The sequence below is a fragment of the Culex pipiens genome, chromosome 1 (genome assembly GCF_016801865.2).
Source record: "Culex pipiens pallens isolate TS chromosome 1, TS_CPP_V2, whole genome shotgun sequence".
Lineage (NCBI taxonomy): Eukaryota > Metazoa > Arthropoda > Insecta > Diptera > Culicidae > Culex > Culex pipiens.
The window spans coordinates 47237822-47263040 of record NC_068937.1 but is presented as its reverse complement, the minus strand read 5'-3'; the positions used below and the strand labels follow the sequence as shown (position 1 = coordinate 47263040).

At 36.1% G+C, this 25219-nt stretch overlaps 1 protein-coding gene across 4 annotated transcripts in view; it reads right to left on the bottom strand.

The window, feature by feature from the left end:
• The window catches only part of LOC120426591 (AF4/FMR2 family member lilli-like), a 133696-nt gene extending 114974 nt beyond the window's left edge, over positions 1–18722 (bottom strand). For 2 of the 4 annotated variants that reach the window (XM_039591385.2, XM_052711343.1), the window contains exon 1: positions 18272–18722. In XM_039591385.2, the coding sequence (XP_039447319.2) occupies positions 18272–18647 (376 nt within the window). In that variant the 5' untranslated portion in view covers positions 18648–18722. The remainder of the gene's footprint in view (positions 1–18271) is intronic. The other 2 variants (XM_039591383.2, XM_039591382.2) reach the window with 1 other exon arrangement.
• Positions 18723–25219: the final 6497 nt, after the last annotated feature.

Sequence of the window (25219 nt, the reverse complement as noted above, 5' to 3'; positions counted from 1 at the left end):
AAGGTGAAGAGGACGCAGTTGGAGAGACTTATGAATTGCAAGACCAGCTCTACCTCTAAAAAAATGAATATTCATGACACTCGACGCCACGATTCCATCATATATTTGCAAGTGGTTTGCATAAAATGTTGACTGATAAAATATTGTTCTCTAGCAAGAAGAACTTTACAAAAGGGTATTATAGTTGTTTTTTGCTTTATCATGATTTTTCAATACATTCGTTCTCTGACTTTTCAAATCAAAAGCTACCCGTATCAAATAAATCATCGTTTTGTACCACTCAGCCATAAATCAACCCATTTGCCTCATCAATAACAAACAGTATAATTGCGAGTGATTCACCCATCAATAAAGCCACCACCCACAATGAGCTGCAAAATGGCCATCCATCGAGCAAAACAAGCCACTTTTCTCCACCCTCGCCCTCTTATCACACACAACAAATTGTTGCCAGATTTATCACACCCTCGTTAAACCCCAATCAATTTTCACTCAGCCATTTCGATTTGAATCTAAACAGCTTTCCACGCATTACACACACACACACAGAACCGACGACCCATAAATTGAGTGAGCTCTCACTTTTCACGACCACCAATCACCACAATCTTAAAAAAGGAGGCGAAATTAAAAAAAATAAAAATCTTTGGGATCTCATTCGCACGTGGTGGTGGGGGCCATTATGAGTGTGGTTTTGAAAAATTGTACTCGTAGACCCTTCTGCGTGCGTTGAACCTCCCCCACCCTTGAGGACAGGAGCTTAACGAGCAGTGAGAGTGTGTGAGTTTGTATACACTTTTTACTCACACAATGGTACTCACTCATATGTCACGTTCGAGCCGGGCCGGGGTCAGGTGATTGATGGTTATTCCCGTTTATTACCCACCCTCTGAACACAGAATAACCATTTATCCATTCCCATTAAATGAATATCGATTTATAAGTTTTCTTTTGCGCCAACTGTTCAAAAGCCATGAACTTGGAAGACTTCACACGTTTACAATTTTGTAGATAAGTATGATTTTTTTTTGCGATGATCGATTTAGATAAGATTGATTCCTCTATGTTTTGTATATTTGCATTAAAATTGACAATTTTATTAAACTCATTTAAGCCCAAGCTTGGTCGATGCAAATATTTTTAAAAGTTTATGTCCGGTGCAAAAGACATAATAATAATAATAATAATAATAATAATAATAGAAATTAAAAGTTAAAGTTAAAACTGTCACGGCCTTACAGATACTTCAAACAAACACGAAACGAAAAAAACGAAACTATTGGCACTACGCCCCCCGGGGCATAGCCTTCCTCTAACGTGGGATTTCTGCTCCAGCGCCTCTGACGAGACAGGAGAAACCGGGACCGACGTTTTACTTCACCATCCGATAGAAGCTCAGTGGATAAGGCGGGAATCGAACCCGCGTCTCATAGCATCATCGGGATCGGCAGCCGAAGCCGCTACCCCTGCGCCACGAGACCCCCTATCTTCTAATTTCTAATCTTCTAAAACTTCTAATCAAACACCTATCTTGAGCATATCGACGCTGTCGTGCTACCTTGTCGTTTATTTGACGTTTCGAGAAAAACACGTTTTAATGTTTGACTTTGAATAAACGAAAACTAGAGCACGCAATGTAAACAATAACAAACACATTTTGTTTGGTTGACCATTCTGTTCATTTTCCCGACGTTTGGTTGAATTGGGTTGCTGAAGTCCCGCGTTATAATTACAAATGTTCACGGTAGTCACGCTCGTACCTGTGTCAAACGCGTTCTGACCTGAAATCCCTTTGGCCAATTGTCGCATTTACATCAATTTTCAGGCTGTGTCAAGGTAGCACGACAAGATTGAAACTTCTTTCAAATGAAAAGTGACAACATTGCACGTAGTTTTTTCGGTTTTTATTGAACATCTCAGGATTGAAATAGAATTTTTGGTGATCTGTGAAGGTCAAAAGGTGATGCATTGTGAGCTGCACAAAATGGCGTTCTTAACTCAATTTGACCCAAAATGCACGTACGACAAGTTAGCACGACAGTGAAGATATGGAGAATTTTTTGCTTGATAAAAGCTCTAAAATAACTGGTTAGGTTATAAACTTACCAGCAACAGCTCCGCCTTGAGTAAGCACACAAATTTTACAATTTGGTCCTAAAACGAAGCTTAGATTGCTGATATTATTGTTTACAACGATGAAGCTTATTTTTCTGAGTACAATGACTCTTTGTACGACCACAAAGAGTTTAAAATGGATTTTTAAATCAATTTGGAAAAATTAACCTCGCGGTCCTTCTTGACAGAAAAGGTCCTACTTGACAGCTCGTTCCAAGGCGACCATAGTTAATCCATCGAAAAAATGTTGTCTTGTAATTTTTTTTTGCATTAAGATGAAAAAAAGAGCTCAGAAATTGTTTTTAATCGTGTTTTTTACCGTTATACATAAAAATTGACATAGGGCTTTAGTACCCAATTTACACGGAGAAAAATGAGTTCCCAAAATCGTGTTCAAAATTCTTAGTGGAAGACACAAGTGGTTGTTACTAGCAATAGTGACCTACAGATATAAAGTCAACTTCGTTTTTTACTGGCCAATAAGATCAAATTTAATGCACTTTTGATCAAAATTTCTATTTTTAGTCATCATTTCTCATCATGAGAGTTTAATCGCTTAACGAAATTTACCATCAATATCTTTTCACTTGCGGTAACGTTTTCAAAGGGCTTATGATATGAAATTACTTCCAACTACCGGCAACATGTTGTTTTGAACATTAGTTAGTCACTCACTTGAAAAATAATCCCGAAACATGTAAATAATTAGCAAACGCCATCAAAAAAACAAACGCTTTAAGTCATTTCGTCGCCATCGTGCTAACTTGTCGTACGTGCATTTTGGGCCAAATTGAGTTAAGAACGCCATTTTGTGCAGCTCACAATGCCTCACCTTTTGACCTTCACAGATCCCCAAAATTCGATTTCAATCCTGAGATATTCAACAAAAACCGAAAAAACTCCGTGCATTTTTGTCACTTTACATATGAAAGTAGTTTCAATCTTGTCGTGTTATCTTGTCACTCCATGAAAATTGATGTAAGTGCGACAAAAGGCCAAAGGGATTTCAGGCCAGGAAAGCCAGGATGCGTTTGTCGCACGTACAAGCTAGACTACCGTAAACATTTGTAATTATAACTCGGGACTCCAGCAACCAAATTCAACCAAACTTTGGGACAATGCACAGAATGGTGAGCCAAACAAAACGTGTTTGTTATTGTTTACATTGCGTGCTCTCGTTTTTGAATATTCAAGGTCAAACATTAAAACGCGTTTTTCTCGGAACGTCAAAATGGCGGGTGCGACAAGATAGCACGACGACGTCGATTTGACGACCCATTCCAATCGAAGGATGACGAAATCCGAGCGAGAATCGAAGGCAAACAAAAAATACCCGGTCACGTAAATTTCTAGCAGAAGTTGTTCTGTTGGAATCCTGCTAGAATGATTCTGGCAGGCCTGCCAGATTTCTGTTAGAATTTTGCAAGAATTTCTCACAGAGCGAAACCTGTAAGAATTGTGTTAGAATTTTGTGAGAATATTCTGACAGAGCAAAATCTGTCGAAAATTATGTCATTTTCGCCAAATCGCTTTGTGGCGAATGTGGTTGCCGCCATTACCATTTTGTCATTGAACTTGTTCAAACAAGTTCACTTTTTCTGACGTTGATGGAGATGCATTATTATCCTGCACCACCTAATCTAGGTAAGTAAATTGAACTGGGGTAGTTTCTATCTATTCAAAATGAATAACATTCTGCTTTCATATCCACAGGAATCATATCGAGACGAATTCTTCCGGGAGCTTGGATTTTTCCCGGAACGAAGCCGGGGAGCACAGCAACGGATTTTGACTACGATTTCATCGACGCCAACACGTGGAGCTTCTATAAAAAGAACTCTCGAATGTGTCCATCTGGAACTGGCACATTAAAACGACTGGTAGCGTTCGCTTCAATCCCACCCATCCCTCCAGAACACGTGAAATTAAAAGTGCTTAAATGAAAAAGTGTGTGCATGATAACGTTTTGTAAGATGTGATTAGTTTTAATAAAGACATTTTTTTAATTGGTTTTATGTGCAAGAACATCGACCAAAAATCGCAAACAAATATTTTCACCCAACAAATTTATATCCGTTCTATTCTAGCAAAAATCTGGCAGGATTCTAGCAGAAATACTTGCCAGTTAATTCTAGCAAAATTCTCACAGGATTCTAACAGAATGATCTGTCAGAATAGTTCTCACAGCATTCTAGCATAACCGTTAATTTCGCCGACTCCTGCTAGAACCGGTTATTGCATTTGAGCTAGAATTCTCAAAGAATTCTTGAGAAAATCTAGCAGGATGATGGCAGCGTTCTAGTAAGAATATTTTCGCTCTGCTAGAATTCTCTAAGAATCCCGTGAGAACGTCGTGACTGGGCAAAGGCTTACAGAATTCCAGCAGAGCAAAATTATTCTTACTAGAACGCTGCCATCATCTAGCCAGATTTTTGCAAGAATTCTCAGAGAATTCTAGCTCAAATGCAATAACCGGTTCTAGCCGAATCCGGTGAAAGCAACCGGTTTTGTTAGAACCCTGCTAGAATCCTGCTAGAACTGTTCTGACAGGCCATTCTGCTAGAATTCTGTAAGAATTTTGCTAGAATGAGACGGCAAAATTTTCTGCTAGAATCCTGCTAGAATTTTGTCAGAAGTTTATTGTTTTTATTTTATTAGGCAAAATAAAATTTCATTTCGAACAAAATTTATTTCTCAGATTAATACAAGTCATTTTCTGCTTCAATGCCGGTCGCATCACTTATCAATACAACATGGAGGCGTCTGTTGATCCTTCGGAAGCACACTTACACACGCGTAGTCCGGGTTGGAAATCTTTGAAGACGATGTTGCGGCCAATGATGCCGAGTAGAGAATCCAGACTCTAGATCCGAGGTCTGAATGTCGCCAAATGGAATACCCGATTCGAGTGGTAGTTTGACAGTTCGCTCCATAAGAAATACATTGCTTACTACCAATCGCGTCGGGTACTCCATTGGCAGATCCATGCCTGCAAATAGCGGAAAAGTAGGTTAAGTTTTTGGTTAAGTTTCATAAATGCCTAAATCTGTTTGCAAAGTGGCGGAATTGTGGGAGTGATGGCTTACCTGCGATGGTGTGTTTCAATCTGCCAGCTAAGTATTGATTTCCGAAAGGATCTCCGGATTGTTCACGGAACTCAAATTACCTAAGTGTCCGCCAGTGTTTTTTCGCGAAAAAAAACGTCCATCTTGTTCAAATGGTCGAAACAGAACAGATTTGAACCGGTAAAACGTCAGCCAATCAGTGAGCAGTATTTTTCTACTAGAAAATTCTAGCAAAATTCTTACAGAATTCTGACTGGGCTGCTAGAATCATTCTAGCAGGATTCTTACAGAACGAATTCTGTAAGAAAATCTCGTATCTGGGGGCTGGCCACCAACACCGCCACCCAGTCAAATCAATCCGAATTCTGAAACGGAATCTAATTAGAATCGTACACAAATTCCGTTTTACACGCAACAACCGGTTCGAACACGGAACCGGTTTTTGCGTTTGAAACGGAATTTGTATCCGATACTAATTAGATTCCGTTTCAGAATTCGGATTGAGTTAACTGGGCAGCAGCGCGTTTGAGAGTGAGCCAGTGATGCCAGAAAACATTCTCTATAAATGCCACTTTTCGTGAGTGTTCGCTTACAATTTTGTCACAATTGGCAGCACTAGGCAGACACAAAGGAGCGCTAAAAGAAAAAAGAGCTCAGCCGATAATAGAAATTGCGCGAGCTCCAATGCATTCTCGTCAGACCAGAATACACTTGAGATCTATTTTTGTAAAATGATTTTAAAAGGAATACGAATAACTTTTAGTAAAAGTCACATTAAACAGAAATGTTTACAATAAACTACTCTACTGGTTGGTAAACAATAAACAATCTAAATTATCCAGCATCACTACCGCTTAGTATAAACTCTGAATTGACTTACTACTCAATCATACGCACAATGCTAACAGATACAAAAAAATACTTTGAAAACTCGCTTTAATCTCCCACGACGAATCTGCGTGCTTGATTTGCGCTGCCAAACAAATCAGCAACAAGAATTAATACAGTTCATTAACGCTTCGCCGGCGCTTTCTCGAGCGAGCCCCACGACTTTATCTTCTTCACTGGGAATTAATTCTCTCCGAGAGCATTCATTCCGTGTCTTAATCCCAACTCTCCAGTCTCGAAAAGTTTGCCCAACTAATTAATACTGGAAGCGATGAAATCCGGTCAACGTGCTCCCCCCCCCCTCTTAAGGTTGATTTAAAACAGATTCATTAGATAGTCACCGGCGCTGGAAGGCAGCGCTCTTTTGGATTTTTGAAAATTTTCGAAGGGAAAATTGGAATTGCACAACTTTTTCCTTTTCCCCCGAGGCCGGCCTGAGTCGAGGTGCAAATTTATTCTAATTTAGTGCTTTGAACTATGTGTTGCGAGAGTTTAAAGTCGAGAACGTGGCGTCAACCTTCGGATGTTTGGATTGGGTTTGGATTAAAAAGGTGAAAAGTTGAAATAACAACAACCAGCTGAGTAATTGGAAGCCAGGCTTAGCAAGTGCTCGCTACGAAGTCAAGTCGAGATCAAATGAAGTACGTGCTCGAGTTTGGAGAGTGCACTCTGTGTTCTAGTCCCCACACCAACCTGGAGGCAACAGCTTTTCAACTAATAAACTGCATTGGCGTAGGATTACGTGAGTTTCAAGCTTATTACATCTCAAGCTGTGGTTATTTTTCCGCACGTCTTCAAGCGAAAATAAAATAAACTCGTTTCGTCCTCACTCGAGGAAAATCTCCGCTCCTCATCGATATAGACAAGCAGGTTTTACAACCGGAAGCAAACATAAACATCCGTAGCGGCATCGATATCCTGATCCGGTCAATTTATGCAATTTTCTGCCCACATGCAGCACGAAACGGGCATATCTTAAGGGGTAGGTGCAATGCAAATAGGAAAATGCAAAAGTTACGCCTTAAACCGTTTCCGTCTTATATTGCGAGATTGGGAGTTGCTCAACTCGAAGAAGGAAGAGGTTCGACGTTTGATATAATGCACACAGAAATGTGCACCAGCTGTTGTCTGTACTGCGGGGTTTTCTCGGGTACACAAATAAACAGGGCTCCCACGGGAATCGGTCGGTTGGTATTTATTTTCTTTGAAGTTGTGCAGCCTCCACATTCGGATTAGTCTTTAAGGTATACTATGAAACTTGACATCAGATAATTTAAAATTCTTTGAAAAGCCTTATCATTTCTCGCTTTTGCGCAAAACTTTATTAAGTCATTTGAATGGTCCTTTGAAGGATTTTTAACGATATTCTAACGCTTTTAACTATCGCCATGTATATGTACAAGAAGCAAATGTTTGCTCTTTGTTTTGATATTTTAAGAATCCTGAGCAATTCTCTACCAAACCCGGAAATTAATTTTATTTGTATTTTTTTTAGCTCAAACTTTGACCAAAGAAGCTATTTTGTGTCTTTGGTTCACCCATACAAGCCTCCAAACAGTTTTGTCAGCTGTCCATATAAAAATGGTACCTAAATAATCGATAATCTGTCCATTTTGAATGAATTTTTTGATCTAGACATTAATTCGGCAAAGTTGTAGGTATTGTTGAGGACTTTTTTTGATTTTCTGTTTTTCGAAACTTTTTGATATGTTTTAGAAGACCAAAACCCGCCACTTTTGTGTATGGTCAAAAATTCTGCCATCGATTTATACATTTTAGAAAAAATAGTGATTTTGGGGAAAAATCTAAATTTTATACATAACTTTTTTTTAACATTTTTTTAAATGCAAAACTAAACTTGCAATCGAAAAGTACTACAGTCCAGACTCAATTTTCCGAAGGCCTCGGAAAAATTTCAATTCGGATTATTACCCATCTAGGTGCTGAAAAGACAGAATGCGTAACGTGATTTCCGAATGATCCCAACTGCTCCTCACTAATACAACTGCACTACAGCTGTAAACATAAACAAAGTAGAAGGTTATGTTCAAGCTCAAGCGTGACATATTTTTTGCTGCTGAAGTGACTCGTTTTGAAACATTTTGTATCTGATAATATTGAAGTGTTTTCGCTGAAAAAATAAGTTCTTTGCGCTTTTTTTATTCGTAGACTAAACGATGGGCGGCCAAAATAGTCCTTCTTTGTTTTCAACCTGACGAAAAATTGCGTCAGAAGTGGGAGAAATTTTGTGAATCAGAAGAGCAACCGAATGGAAGTTACGAGATTATGTATCTTTGAAACGCAGTGATAATTCAGGATTCAGATTATTCATTGTTATTTGGCAGGTGCCATTAGTTACTGATAATTCGTCGTAAAACATTCTTAAACATAGGTTATGCGTGAGACATAGCGCTTATTGAAATGTTAGCGACGAATTTTGCCAATCTCGATTTCAACCCTTTTCTTGAGATTTGTTGACTTTGAATACCTCAAAAGCTCGACGCCCTCGACCTTTTTATTCCTGACAAAATTAATTATAGATCGATTACAATACTTGCCACTTCTTGGCATCATTTTTCCAACAGTAAATTGGTTCCGCTTTGACAGTTCTGAATTGAGGCCGGTTTGTGGACCACTATTCTGCACCCAGTTACCCATATTAGGAAAAACTGAAATTTTGAGTATTTTTTTTTCGAAAATACGTAGTTTTGTGAAAATTTTGAGTATTTTCCAAAAATAATTGTTATTGCATTCGAAATATATGAAAAATCCCGATCGTTTGATACCCATATTAGGAAAACTGAAATTTTGAGTATTTTTTCGAAAATACGTAGTTTTGTGATTTTGTTTAGTATTTTCATAAAATGTTGTTATTACTTTCGATTTTTTTTTATAAAAATACCAATCATTTAATACCCATATTGTGAAAACAGAAATTTTGAGTATTTTTTCGAAAATACGTAGTTTTGTGAAAATTTGGAATCCTTTTAAAAAATGTTGTTATGGGACCATCCATAAACCACGTGGACACTTTTTTGGAAATCTCGAACCCCCCCCCCCTTGAGGGAGCCGCAGCCGTGCGAGTAAGGCGGTTGCTTTACAACGCAAATTCCTGCTTGTGAAAAAACTCGGGTTCAAATCCTTGGCTCCCCGGCCCAACCTTCCAAGCGTTTTTCGAGTGCAAATAATCGCCTAGCATTTATCACCCGGTGCAAAGGTTGTGCTCAGAACCTAGCAGTGCTGTGTAAGAAGCTTGGCCGCGCGCTGAGAAGAGCTTATATAGCAATACACTCAAAAAAATACTCACGTCGAAGTTACGTGAAAAGCTATGTGGTATTTTTCCACTAAACTTTTCACGTAACTTCTACGAGGTGGCTCTAGTAGAAATGGAATATGCTTGGCCAGATCATTTCACGTTGTTTCTACGTGTTTCACACGTAGAAGCTATATGAATCGATTGATTAATTCTACGTGCTTGCTGTAGTAACCATGATATGATTTTAATGGTAGTAGTATTTAATATTTTTTTTTCGAATGGGAATGGGAAGAAGAAATAAAGAGTAATTGCTAAAACTCATTTCCTTTATTAACTTATAAATTTCTTCGGGGTGATTTCACCGTTTACCACTAATTCAAGAAGATCCCGGGTGACCTTCCGCCATGTCGACACTATCCTATCGTTGTGCACCAGCGATCAACAATGCGCAATGTGCTTAACCGTGATCTCGTAGTAGAGTCCCTTGGCCAGGTGTAAAATCACCACCGATAAATAAATGTCCAGGGAACCACGTTTGAGTGCTGCTCCAGTTCGGCTGCGTTGCGTTTGGCCACGTCGCTAACGTGGCCGAGCAGGAGGATGTTCGATCGAAGCTAGCTGATTCCACTGGCCATCATGGTCGCACGGGAACCCGTTTCGAAATCGTTGTCGTAGATGGTCGTGCTGTTTGGGCTTGCGGTACGCTATGAAAAGGTTCAACCCGAACACGACCGCGTGCATGAACTGACCATGTCCGTAATATTTTCGGTGGCGTCAAACACCACGGTAGCACCGGCCACAAATGTAAATAACGGGGCTTACATTCCTGTGACCACCGGAGAAAAAGATGCTGCTTACAAAGATCGGCTTCTGCAAGAAAAATATTATAAATTATTAATAAAATAATTCAAGCTTAATTCAACTTACCGTTCAATTGCAATCAAATTTTACGGGCACAAGTCCGACAGCACGCCTTAACTGGACGCACTCAATTTTCACACTAAAATAATCACGTAGATATTTGGCCGAATGGCCCACTCGAGTCACGTTGAAGTTACATTTCAAAACACATAAAAGCTACATGGAAAAACCTAGTGGAAAAATACTATATGGTTTTTCACGTAACTTCAACGTGAAAGCATTCTTTTTGCCAGTACGCTTTCACATTATTTCTACGTGTGTCACGTAAAACAGGCATAGAAAGGGGAAAATTGTGGTTACGTGATTTTTCATGTAGCATCAACGTGTGGTTTATTTTGAGTGTACAATACTGCTCTGGTTCTAGCGATGCACAATATAAAGAAGAACGCATGGAAGGTGGTCTACAAGAGTTACGGCTTTTCGGCTGGTCGACACACGCGTTCACCCAATACAATGGTGTTTGCGTGCGAAGTCAACAGAAAGGCCCAACAACAGTAAATTGGGCAATCCTACAATAGACCTATAATCAGGTTTCAGTGGTAGATTACTCAGACAGAAACCCCCCCCCCCCTTCGTGGACAACTGTCCATACAAAAAAAATCTTTTTTATATGGAGCGTGGACAATCGCCATACCCCCCCCCCCCCCTCCCCTAAAGTGTCCACGTGGTTTATGGATGGTGTTCGGCCAACGCCGAAGTTTGACCAAGAAAAAGGCAGTTTTGAACCAGTATGCGCAACCCCACCCCTGCCCCACTGAGAGAACGCCGCTGCCAACGAACACGAAAACCGAACGGAAAGTGCGCGCCAAAGCAAGTCGTTCGCAGAATCGCGTAGAAACAACACGTCAACTCTGTAAAATAGAATCGGAATAGAGAAGTTTTTTCTTAGTTGTAGTAAATGTATGAATAAAAATCCGGTCGTTCAACACCTATTTTGTAACAAAACATTTTTCTAAATTCGTAGTTTTGTGAAAATTTTGAGTATTTTGCAAAAAAAATGTTATTACATTCGAAATCTATAAAAAATGTCGGTCGTTTGACACCCATATTGTAAAAAAACATGTTTTTAAAGTACATAGTTTTGTGAAAATTTAAAGTGTTTTCAATAAAAAATGGTATTACATTCGAAAGTTATGAAAAAATTCCGATTATTTGATGACCATATTGCAAAAATAATTTTTTTAGTATTTTTTCGAAAAACATGGCATTTTTAAAATACAAGCAAAATTTTCAGCAAAAATTTATGTATCTATGCAGGAAGATGTATTAGGATGATGCCTTGTAGTTTTGCATCATTCCCTGCTTTGTTTTGTGGAATAGATTTTGTTATATTGATCAAAACCCCAAATAGGAGGGCCGAGGTACCCCAACGGAATCCAGAATATCTTCGGTAAAAATGGACCATATTTGTCCCCCATCTGACAGTTAAAAATATAGACAAATCTGGATCTATTGCAACCAGATGCATCCAAGTTGGTCAATTCTACCAAAAGTTATGAGATTTTTAAGAGAAAAAAATGGGGTCAAATGACTACCCGAGCGTTTGAGTGCTAAGCACTGGACCGTGTACGAATCAAAACCGGGGCAGTGCAAAACCGAGGCGTGCAAACCCGGAGCAAGACTGTACTTCTCTATGATTCAAAAGTTACGGGTTATGGTTCCCTAAAACATCTAAAAAAATCTCGAAAAAAAAATCAGAATTTTTTTTTTTTGCAAAAGTTACAGATTTTCGAATATTTATGTGCCATTTTTGTATGGAAAGTTGCCAAAATTGAATGGAGATTTGTATGGGTGAACCTTGGGTGAACCAATGGCAAATGGACTATTTGGTGATAGGGAAGGCCCCCACAACGTTTGAGCCAAATAAAAAAAAAATACAAAAAAAAAAAATGGTCGAAATCGGCCAATTTCGTATAGAATTGCTCTCTTGGGAATATATTACATAAGTTTTGATAAATTTTGAAGAGGCGAATATCCGTTCCACCTTAAATCTGGAAGATCTTGATGTCAATAAAAAAAAAATCAAACCATCCACATTAACGACCCCCGGGTCTTATGTGGTCTCTATTGCAAGTTTCTGCTCGAACCTAGGAGTCCGAAGGCTTGAATGGGGAGAGCATCCAAACCTCTTTCTACTCCAAGGAACCTTCCACCCCAGTGTTTGAACTGACGACCTTTGGATTGCGAGTCCAACCGCCGCCAGCGATTTCACCGGAGTAGGCTTGGTTTGGTGTGTTGTTTGTACTTTAGCATGGAGACGACTCCTACACCTGGAATGACTTAACGGCCTAACAACCAAGGCCGGGACCGACATTTTACTTCCTCATCCGATGGAAGGTTGGAGCAGATGAGAATCGAACCCAGAATCATTTGTCAATCAATTCATTCTAAATGGAAAGTTTTTACAAAACCACAAAGTTATAAAATTGCCGAAGGATTCTGCGCAGAATAAAATGATCTGGTAACAGATTTTGTTTCAAAAAATAGTGTAATATACACCTGGAACTGAAGAATTTTTACACATTTTTTTTAAGGTAAAATTACTCAATTATTCAACATACCCAATTTTCAACCATCCAAAGTTCAACTTTTTTTTGCTGTGTAATAACGTCAAAATTGAGATAAAAATGTTCTAATGTGAGCCTACAGAGCCGAAGTTAACAGTGTTTAAAATGTGTTACAGAAAAATTGTAAAATTATTAGAATCTATTTGCAATGCAATGAAAATTAAGGTGGATCCCGATTAGGATTGAGAAATTTTTTGGAAATCTAACTGTTGAGACAGGCGGGAAGATGCTCCTCCGGGCACCGTTTTCGTGAGCAGGGCAAAATAAAACTCTTTTATTTTTCACATGCTACAAAACTGAAAATGTTTATTTCCTAATTAATAACATTCAACAGTTCACAATATTACATTTACTCACAGATTTGGTGTTTTTACGCAGCTGACCTGTCCAGCTGCGCTCGTGCTCCCGCTTGCTCAGATTGTTTTGTTTTCTTTATTCAATTTCAAGCGACAGCACGGACACCAGTCAAACAATACACAAACACTGACACTGACGCAGAACAAGGGACTGCTTCGGACGCTCTCCGTCGCAACACTAACTTTTCAGGAATATTTTTGGAATTTGTTTTGTCTTCTAGTAAATTGATGGGCAATCCAAGCTATTTCGTCTAAAACACCAAAATTTTACTTTGAAATCAAATTATATTTTTTTGAAATATTTTCATTGAAAAAAATCGGTCCACAAAATTCTGAGATACGGTCTGTTGCAAATTACAGGTTTATTACTTAACACATTAAAAAAAATCTTTTCTATAGATTCGAATACATTGTGAGGCTGTATCTCGAAAATGAATAGCCCGATTTTCAAAGTCTTCGAAAGAAAATTAAAGCAAATTTGCTCAGCTTTAAAAAAATGTTTTTTCAGGGGTGTTTCTATTTCAAAAAGAATTTTTAAAATGCAAACAAAACATAAGAAATCGCAAATTTAAACCTTAAGGCTAAAGATAACGTAATCTTGATCAAAAATTGTTAAAATCTCTTGGATTGCCAATTCAATTTTGCATTAAAAAAATATTTGTGTTATTTTTTGTCAGGATTTTCAATATTCAATATGAATTTTTGAAAAATGTTGTTTTTTGCGACAACTGTCGTCGTCAAACCAATTGTCAAACAGCTTTGCAGATGACACAGAATCGACAAAGAATTTATTCTCGGATTTTTAAATATATAATAACATTTTTTTCACTGATTTTAACAAAGCGTACTCAATCAATGTATTCTTTTAAAAACACATTTGTCTAATTGTTAAGTCTTTCAGAGACTGTATCTCAATATTTAGTTGTCAGATCAACTAAGTTTAATAATTAAAATTGCAGGAAATGTAATTCCTATAAAAAAATCCTAAAACATTTTGAGGTGCAATGAATCTTGGGCTATTTTGTTTTTTTTTCGTTCAAAACTTGAAATGGGAAATAAAATTATGCCAAAATTGTACACTTGATTGTCTGCTAAAGTTCATAACAGCATCACGTCTGTACCACCTCCCTCCCATCACAATGTGACATTTGTAGTACCATGACCATTCGTTACGAATATCAATTTTTATTTTCCCAACGTCGGTTTGTTATGTTTACCGTCGATCCACACAGCCCAGCCCAGATGATACCAATGGCAAATGGTTTCCGGCAGAAAAAAAAAGAGGAAAGAAATGCAGTCGGAAAGTATTACACCCCCCGCTCCAACTTCTAGTACCTTTCAGGAAATGGTACGTTATCCGGAACGTGTGTGTCATGATGGCATGCAACAACAGCAGCAGCACGGGTAATGATATTCAAATCTTGAGCTTTGAGTCGGTTGGTACGCGAAGCATTTTGAAGCTCCACTGACATGCGAACAAATTGAGTGACCGGAAAATATATTGCTGGAAGTAATCGGAATCGTACGATTCCGTTCTGCCACATTGCGATGGGCACGTTTCGTTATGGAAATGACGTCGTAATATGAAACGGAAATTGGGTTTTAAATTTCCTGGGAAACGAGCCCTTGCGGGCTAACATGACGGACGATTTCTAGTTTTGATTAGTTAAAAAACTTCTTCAATTTTGTATGTCTTGGGTAGAGTATTAAAAAAAGCTCTAAATTTCTTTTCCCTAAATATAAACAACTGAAGCAAGATACACGACGGTGTGTAATTGCGATGTAATGTTACAAACATGTTGGCTACTTTTTTTTATCACTCATCCTTCTTTGCATGCCAAATGAGTTGGAAACGAGTTTGTCGTGTAATGTGTCGTCCTGCAGGATTAATCTCCAAAAAAAAAAAAAATCGTACTGTGCCGGTGATTACGGAGGATCTGCTCGATGAATTATTTCTCTCTCTCTTGCTCACTTACTCACTTTCACGTATTTTCTCTCTTTTTCTGTATGATTTGGATTTGAGTGGGTATTTCCTCAATTAGGAGGGTAGGAAAATGTATTTTTTTCCTTTCGGAGGATTGTCATCATCTTGTAGCGTTTTGTTTGTTGGTGTACCATAAAAAGGGGGTGATTTGGTCATTCTTAGGCTAATTGAAAAATAATAAATAATCATTGGATTGGCTTGATGTATTGAACAATACAGTACGTTAAAAACTTCGTATTTTTTACATAGAAATGGAGTAAAAAATTGCACAGCTCAAAAATATTTCAAATGATGTTTCAATAATCAACAAAAAACAAAAAACAAAAAACAAAAAACAAAAAACAAAAAACAAAAAACAAAAAACAAAAAACAAAAAACAAAAAACAAAAAACAAAAAACAAAAAACAAAAAACAAAAAACAAAAAACAAAAAACAAAAAACAAAAAACAAAAAACAAAAAACAAAAAACAAAAAACAAAAAACAAAAAACAAAAAACAAAAAACAAAAAACAAAAAACAAAAAACAAAAAACAAAAAACAAAAAACAAAAAACAAAAAACAAAAAACAAAAAACAAAAAACAAAAAACAAAAAACAAAAAACAAAAAACAAAAAACAAAAAACAAAAAACAAAAAACAAAAAACAAAAAACAAAAAACAAAAAACAAAAAACAAAAAACAAAAAACAAAAAACAAAAAACAAAAAACAAAAAACAAAAAACAAAAAACAAAAAACAAAAAACAAAAAACAAAAAACAAAAAACAAAAAACAAAAAACAAAAAACAAAAAACAAAAAACAAAAAACAAAAAACAAAAAACAAAAAACAAAAAACAAAAAACAAAAAACAAAAAACAAAAAACAAAAAACAAAAAACAAAAAACAAAAAACAAAAAACAAAAAACAAAAAACAAAAAACAAAAAACAAAAAACAAAAAACAAAAAACAAAAAACAAAAAACAAAAAACAAAAAACAAAAAACAAAAAACAAAAAACAAAAAACAAAAAACAAAAAACAAAAAACAAAAAACAAAAAACAAAAAACAAAAAACAAAAAACAAAAAACAAAAAACAAAAAACAAAAAACAAAAAACAAAAAACAAAAAACAAAAAACAAAAAACAAAAAACAAAAAACAAAAAACAAAAAACAAAAAACAAAAAACAAAAAACAAAAAACAAAAAACAAAAAACAAAAAACAAAAAACAAAAAACAAAAAACAAAAAACAAAAAACAAAAAACAAAAAACAAAAAACAAAAAACAAAAAACAAAAAACAAAAAACAAAAAACAAAAAACAAAAAACAAAAAACAAAAAACAAAAAACAAAAAACAAAAAACAAAAAACAAAAAACAAAAAACAAAAAACAAAAAACAAAAAACAAAAAACAAAAAACAAAAAACAAAAAACAAAAAACAAAAAACAAAAAACAAAAAACAAAAAACAAAAAACAAAAAACAAAAAACAAAAAACAAAAAACAAAAAACAAAAAACAAAAAACAAAAAACAAAAAACAAAAAACAAAAAACAAAAAACAAAAAACAAAAAACAAAAAACAAAAAACAAAAAACAAAAAACAAAAAACAAAAAACAAAAAACAAAAAACAAAAAACAAAAAACAAAAAACAAAAAACAAAAAACAAAAAACAAAAAACAAAAAACAAAAAACAAAAAACAAAAAACAAAAAACAAAAAACAAAAAACAAAAAACAAAAAACAAAAAACAAAAAACAAAAAACAAAAAACAAAAAACAAAAAACAAAAAACAAAAAACAAAAAACAAAAAACAAAAAACAAAAAACAAAAAACAAAAAACAAAAAACAAAAAACAAAAAACAAAAAACAAAAAAACAAAAAACAAAAAACAAAAAACAAAAAACAAAAAACAAAAAACAAAAAACAAAAAACAAAAAACAAAAAACAAAAAACAAAAAACAAAAAACAAAAAACAAAAAACAAAAAACAAAAAACAAAAAACAAAAAACAAAAAACAAAAAACAAAAAACAAAAAACAAAAAACAAAAAACAAAAAACAAAAAACAAAAAACAAAAAACAAAAAACAAAAAACAAAAAACAAAAAACAAAAAACAAAAAACAAAAAACAAAAAACAAAAAACAAAAAACAAAAAACAAAAAACAAAAAACAAAAAACAAAAAACAAAAAACAAAAAACAAAAAACAAAAAACAAAAAACAAAAAACAAAAAACAAAAAACAAAAAACAAAAAACAAAAAACAAAAAACAAAAAACAAAAAACAAAAAACAAAAAACAAAAAACAAAAAACAAAAAACAAAAAACAAAAAACAAAAAACAAAAAACAAAAAACAAAAAACAAAAAACAAAAAACAAAAAACAAAAAACAAAAAACAAAAAACAAAAAACAAAAAACAAAAAACAAAAAACAAAAAACAAAAAACAAAAAACAAAAAACAAAAAACAAAAAACAAAAAACCATCATAAAAAAAATATGACTCAAAATTTCAGCATTTTTTTATGAAGCATAAAGGATATTGTTATACTTTTTTTTCGAGGAAAAATTTGGCATAAAAACTTTGATTTTAGTTTTTTTATTTGTTTATTTCGTAGTTAACATTTTAATAGGAATTTTGAAAGCTTTTTATTTTTTTTTATTTTTGGATCTTAAACTCGACAAAAAATGTCAAGTTTAAATTCTTAAAATTTTTAAAATTTGAAATTATTTATGTGGGAAATATTAAATTCAGTTTTAAATATTTTTGTACTGTTCATTTCCATTTTTAAACTTTTTTTTGAAATAAGAAAAAACTTTATTTTTCTTCCAACTAATCATTTAAAATGTCCAAAGTCACTCCGCTTTCCGGCACTCCAATCTAACAAAAGGACAAAAAATAAGGTACGTACATCACATTGGGACTGCTCACACACGTGGAGAGGCATTTCAAAAGCGGCAAGTAGTGCTGGCAGGTTAATTGTGGGTGGAGGTGGTGTATTGTGCGGGGTTTGCGTTGCGTTCGTTAGCATAATGTTGTGTACGTGTTTTCTCGATTCATTTTTTTTTATCTTTTACTCTCTCCAAGGGGTTGCATACTTTCAGGGGATGGGGATGTATCCCATTGTGCAGTTTCCCGCAAGAAGTCTTACCTGAGATGCTTTCGATCGCATTGTGGGCTGATATTTTCGCCGGATCTTCCGGGGACAGCAAACGCACAGTATCCGCACGAAGGCCCTGGAAAATGGAAACGCAGGGAGAGTGGAGTTTAGTAAGGTTGGAATAATTAAGAGATTGATATGTGAGTTTTGCTGAGGTCATAATAACACTATTGAATGACAAAATCAACCTTCCTTGAAGGACCTTGCCGAAGTGATTGTCAACAAAAGTGAGGTTGGAATATGTTATTCCAGAAGTCCACACACAAGAGTTACACGCACATACGGAGGACATTTGTTTGCATGATGATGGCAAACAATGTTCTGCACTCTCAAACATGGGGGGTCCTTCCAAGTACTTTGTTTGCATATTGGATTCGATGATGATGGTGATGATGCACGGAGGGGGAATGTTTTGAATATTCAATAGTTCTTGCGTAACCGGTACCTTCTCACCCATTCCAATTGTACCAGAAACCCAAAAAATAGCACCCTCGCACACATTTTTAGAACATAATTGAATTTGAATGGTTCCCAACAGTGCCGCCAGAGAGTGCCTCTCGAGTGGGGTCTCTCTGTTTGTTCCCTCAAGTGCAAACAATTTGTATTCAAAACACGATCCGGCAGTACAGATTCGGTATTATTGGGGAACGCAATTGCCCCCCCCCCCCATTAGATCGCATGTTTTAGTTGGAATTTGCGAAAAAAGGGTTTGTTTTGGGACAGTGTTGCAAAAATTTGCTCCAAAATGTATGCAACCAGTCAACTCGTAACAAGGTTGAATCATTTCCTTACCATGTTGACTACCTTCAGGCGCAATTGGCCTCACATTTTCCCAACACTGATTTCCGCAATCCGGTGGTGTTCTGTTCGACCAATTATATCGGATTTAAAAGCCCTGAATTGAAATGTTAATATTAGCTGTGTCCCGCCCGTGTGGATCAATCGGACCGCGCACTGGACTCACAATCCAGAGGTCGCCGGTTCGAATCCCGCGGCGGGCGCTCTAAAATTCTTTGTGTAAATATGGGTATTCGGCGCCGTCGCTCCGTGCCATACTTTCATACACTTAGGAGCCCAGGGCGGCGAAGTCCTTGTAGATAAAAGGAAGACACTAGTGGTTGGTACTAGCAATGGTGGCCGACAGCTATAAAGTCAACTTCGTTTTATATTAGCTGTGTCGGGTGACATCCTGCCAATCCCACTTTTTTCCCACCTCTCACGAATTTTAACATTATTTAATGGCCATACCGTGCCAACACAAAGATAATTACAGCTTTTTTCTCACTCTACGTGCCAGTCCCCCCCCCCCCCCCCCCTCTAAAAATTTTAATATGAAAACATTAATACAAACTTTTCTATCCTTCTCTCTTTTTCAAATATTTAAATCCTCCCCCAACCATATTCTCATTATAACAAATAAAAATTAAATAAAAAACATAAATCATTCATAACTAAAACATATTATTAACAACAAAATAAAAATAATAATATACCAACAATATCACTATAAACCTCTTACCACTTACATAAACAATTAAATCCCCCACATCCATTCCCACACACAACCTAAAAAATACTAATTTTTTTAACTCAAAAACCCTAACCCTTCATAAATCAATAACCATCATCCCCCCCACCCCCCTTACCACTCCTCCTACTCTCCAAAACAAACCCATTCCCCCAAACTCCCTACCACATCCCCACTCAACCCACACCACCCTCCATCCTCAAACATAACCACTATTACACTTCTTTTTAACACAAATTATAAACATACAACAACCAACAACTCAATTACCATATATCAACAAATAATCACACCATTCAACATATAATTCAAAACCAACTCACTAACTCATAATACCCACATTTCTCTAATCCAAAAACCAAAAAACAAAATTACTATAAAAAAAACAAACAAAAAAATAATCCAAACATTTCAATCTCCATCTCAATATCTACCACCCATTTATTACCAACACCTAATCATACCCCTTCCCTACACACCAAACCTCCCAAATAACAACTTTCTAATCCTATCAAGTGGTATTTCCCTTATCAACAGCATGTATGAATGCGCTGAAAAGATAGAACACCATGATTTCCAGAACAAGATCAATTGCGAGTAGGTAACAGTCATTGGTCACCAACGGCGCCCGCCATGTCAGTTTGTAGATCTCGATTTTAAGGGACGGGAATGTTAGTTAGCGCAGGTTGCTACTAGGGCAGCTGATTTACTCTGGGCTTACACCCCACGAGCGCCAGGAACCTGAAAACTTGTTAGTAGGATAGGGTGTTTGGTCAGGATTCATCATAGAAGATGATGATGCGACCCAAAATCATAGTGTTTGTTCAAAGGTATTATATTTTATTCTCAAGGCAAACAATCGGTTGCTGCGAATGAGACATTTCCCGTTTAACTGTTGTTAAATTTTTAATGAAATGGTTTAATCTTAGACAGCCGGCTGTGGAAAGATAAAACCAAATAATATTTATTTATAAAATGAGGTGCAATGATAGCGTAGTCTGATTTTGAATTATATAATCATTTAGTTCATGAATTTGTTACGGAATAGACGCGACGAACTCAATCATCAAGTGCCTTTCGATCTTCTTTCTGTTAGCTAGATAAGGTATTGATTTTCGTTGCCTCTCGAGCTACGATGCTATGGAGAGGGCTTAACACACAAACAACCGACGTCGAGCCCTCGGAGCTACGGAGCTATGGGAAGATCTTTTCAACACAAAAAAGACTCGCGCACCACACGACGTTCTTGATGAATCAAAATAATTTTGTTACGCGATAAACCTAACGAACTTGGATCATTTTTATCGAAAACTATATCACAATTCACGACAAAAATGCGAAACAAAAGGCACACACAAAAAAAGTCACTTTTCACTCCGAATATTGTTTTACGACCACGCGCTCCCTTTGCTAATTATGCACTGATCTATAATTTTTTGTTTCCAATACATGGATAAAGTGTTTTTTTATTACAAAAATCGCAAATCTTTGGGGCGGTGCCAAAAAAAGAAAGAAGTGGTACAATTTGGTTCAAAATCTCCACCAAATTTGAGCTTGATCTGAGAAACTCAATTTCTAGTGGTGTGGTGTCACTTGGCGCAAAATGACCCAATTGTGAATTGATTTTCCGAAAAAAAGGTGAGCTTTGGTGCCTCCAGAATAGTTTTTGCAAATGGTTCGGGGCAACTTCTGGTTTGGTTGAAAATTTGATTGGTTCACTAATAGGGAGATTTTTAAATTCTAACTTTTCAGGAATATTTTTGGGATTTTTTTGTCTTGTAGAAAGTTGTTAGGGTAGCCAATTCAAGCAATTTTGTTGAAGTCACCGAAATTTTATCTCGTAACCTACGCCTTCTATGACCAAATTTAGAGAAAACATCTGAGCGAACTTTCAAAAATCAGTTTTTTGAACGTACACCCAAAACTGGCAGCGCTAGTCCGAGAGAATGATGGTCTCGAGTCGAGAGAATAGTAGTACCATTCACGGACGCAGAGAACACAGCTCGAGATGGGCGATAGAACTATTCTCTCGAGGTTCATTTGCAAAAATAGTTCATCCGTCAAACAAAAAACCAAAAGTGTCGACAACGGGAATCGAACCAGAGACCTTTGACAAACCAATCCAATGACTTAGCTGCCTCGGCCACCATAGCTTGGTGACCAAGGAGAAGTCAGAAGTCGATGTATGACACTTGTTGGAGATTTATTGATTCAACTAACGAATGAACTCATTTGTTATGATGGTGTGAGTTGGTACCATTATTCTATCGATTTTGGCACTGAGCCCTCAATAAATTTTGAGAGAACGATTATCTCGATTCTGAATTTTGGGTGTAGCAATTCTGGGTTAAGTTTTAGAGAAAATTAATTTTCGAGGCACTTTTAGAGCATTAACAAAACAAATATTTTTTTTATTTTTTGACAAGTCATGGAAATGAGATGGAAATGTTAGCGCCAGGTTGCATTCGAAAGAGGAGATCCAGCACTACAAACGCTGAAAAAATCCCATGAGTGTTTTGCTTTAAACTCGAGATATCATCCATTGAAAAAGTCTAATTTTCATGGAAAAAGTGCTTGGGACCACCCTAACGATATTCATAAAAACACTAACGATATGTTTTTCCATGTTATTTTGCCTGCTGAATTCGAATTGGCCGTCAGAGTTGAGCTAAAGATTCAAAATTTCGATTTTTGGACATATTTTGGGTTTCTATGTAAAATTATCGTGGCGGTTAAAATTTGGCCAACGCCTTTTCGAGATGTTTACGTTTAAAATTTTCATCTTTTTGACCTTAAAATGGCTGTAACTTTTGCCCCTTAAGCCCAAATTGACTTGTCAAAAAATAAAATTGTTTGTTTCTTAGAGCTCTAAAATTGCTTCGAATATCAGTTTTCTCTTAAACTTAACCCTGAATTGCTACGTTCAAAAACTAATTTTTGAAGGTTCGCTCAGATGTTTTCTTAAAATTTGGTCGTAGAAGGCGAAAATTACGGGATAAAAATTTGTTTTCGACAAAGTTGCTTGAATTGGCAACCCGAACGACTTGCTAGATGACAAAAAAAAACACAAAAATACTCCTAAAAAGTTAGATTTTCAAAATCACCCTGATAGTGAACCACTCTAATTTTCAACAAAACCAAAAGTTTCCCCATTTGCAACAACTCTCTTGAGTACACCGAAGCTCCAAAACATCTGCATTTTTCGAAAAATTTATTTTCCGAAAATACTTGACCACGTTTTTGTGTTTACCTCTTTTATGCTCAATCGCACATGGGTAATTCTCGGCCAACTCACACAGCAGTTTCCCCGACCCCTCTTCGATTTGCGTAAAACTTTGTCCTAAGGGGTAACTTGCGTCCCTGATCACGAACCCGAAGTCCGTTTTTGATATCTCGTGACGGAGGGGCGTAGGACCCTTTCATTTTTGAACATGCTAAAAAAGATGTGCTTAACAATAATTTGCAGCCTGAAACGGTGATGAGATGGAAATTTGGTGTCAAAGAGACTTTTTTGTAAAACTAGACGCCTAATTTGGCGTATTCAGAATTCCAAAAAAACGTATTTTTATTGAATAAAAAAAACACTTAAAAAGTTTAAGAACTCTCCTATTTTCCGTTACTCAACTGTACAAAATTTTGGAACATGTCATTTAATGGATATTAAATGTACTTTTCGAATTAAAATTTACCCAGAAGGATCATTTTTCCATTTCGAACAAATTTTTTCATTTTAAAATTTCGTGTTTTTTCTAACTTTGCAGGATTATATTTTAGAGTGTAATAATGTTTTACAAAGTTGTAGAGCAGACAATTACAAAAAATTAGATATATAATCATAAGGGGTTTGCTAATAAACGTCAAGTGACGAACTATCACTTTTTACACGGCGCTCACGCACACCAAAACAAACGTTTGGTAGTGTGTGTGAACTCCGTGTAAAAGTGGTGTCAAACTAAAACGTGACCCCGTTCGTTTGACAATAGTTGGTGTCAAACCATCGGGGTTTGAGCGTACATTAAATTTCCATTAAAATTACATGTTCAAAAAAATTTCACAGGTGAGAAACGGAAAATGGCGAGTTTTAAAACTTTTATTGAAAAAAAAATAAAATAAAAATGGGGTTGAAAATAAGAAAAGCAATTTTTTTATATAAATGGGTTATTGCACCACAACTATACACAACAATGGAAAATTGAAATTACTTGTAAATTATTACAGAAAAGCTAGTATTTTTTGTTTTAAAAGGAATGATATTATTTCCTAGCAGCGTTAAAACTGCATTAGTTTGGTTCACTTTAAGCATTGTCATTTTTTTTTCCTTCCAAAATGAGGCCAACCACTCTCGGTAACAAAGCTGCCACGATGATGGTGTCAAAAACTTGCGTGCCGTAAAAAAAGTCACTCTCTTTTTACACGCCCTTGTCTCAACGCGGCCAATTAATAAACTCAGATTTCATAATTCGTTATTTCGGTTTCCCTTAGTACACCCAGCCACACCAACAGAAAAGAACAGCTCCGGAAAAAGTTCGATGGTGGCGGGGAAAAACTCAATTATGGTGGCTTAATTAGTGCTCTCGCGCTGAACGAAATAATTTCCCATCAACGCGGTTTCGAGCGTTTTTCCCCCATCTCCAGCACCCCTTGATGAGGGGTGGAGGAGGGGAAGCTTTTTCTTTTTAAAGTAACCCACCGAGGTGGCCTCTTTGCGGTTGTTGCCTTTTTGCGCTGGAATCCCTCGAGGACCTATCTCTCCCCAGTTCAGGGTGGGGAATTTTGGTGCCCCCAAGGGAGGCCGAAAAATGTCGGAAAAATTGTTTGCTTAGCCTTTCTTAAGTGTGCGGACTTTGGAGGATTTCACGCCAATGACCTGTCGAAATGGAAAAAACTTGTCTTTGTGGAGAATTTTTTCTGCAATAAATTTCGTCCAAATGTGGCTCTCGGCCGTTCGAGAAAACTATAGCGTGGACAATTTTAAACTTTCCTAGAAAACGAAGTTTTAATAAGATAAAAAGTCTGCTGCGCTGCGTGGTGGTGTAACTTTGCTAGTTTAACTTTTTTTCTTTTTCGTTTCGTCTATCAGTGGGAGATTTTTTTGGTAGGATCTAGGGCGCTTCTGAACTCTCAGGCAGATTTTATTTAATTTAACTTTTCGGGACATTTGACAATCGCACTTTTAGTTAGATTTTTGTGTTTTTGAAGGAAAAAAAGTTCTTGAGAAATCTTGCTTCTTTCATATCTGCAAGATTGAATTCTTCAATGTTTTTGGGGTGACTTAATGTGTATTTTTTAAGTGAACCGTACTTTGAAGAGCAAAACTTACCTGAATTTTAGCTTTTTACAATTACCTTAACCTTTACAAAATGAGGTAGCGGCATCAAATTGCGTGCCTTCTAGTTTTGTCTATATTTGAC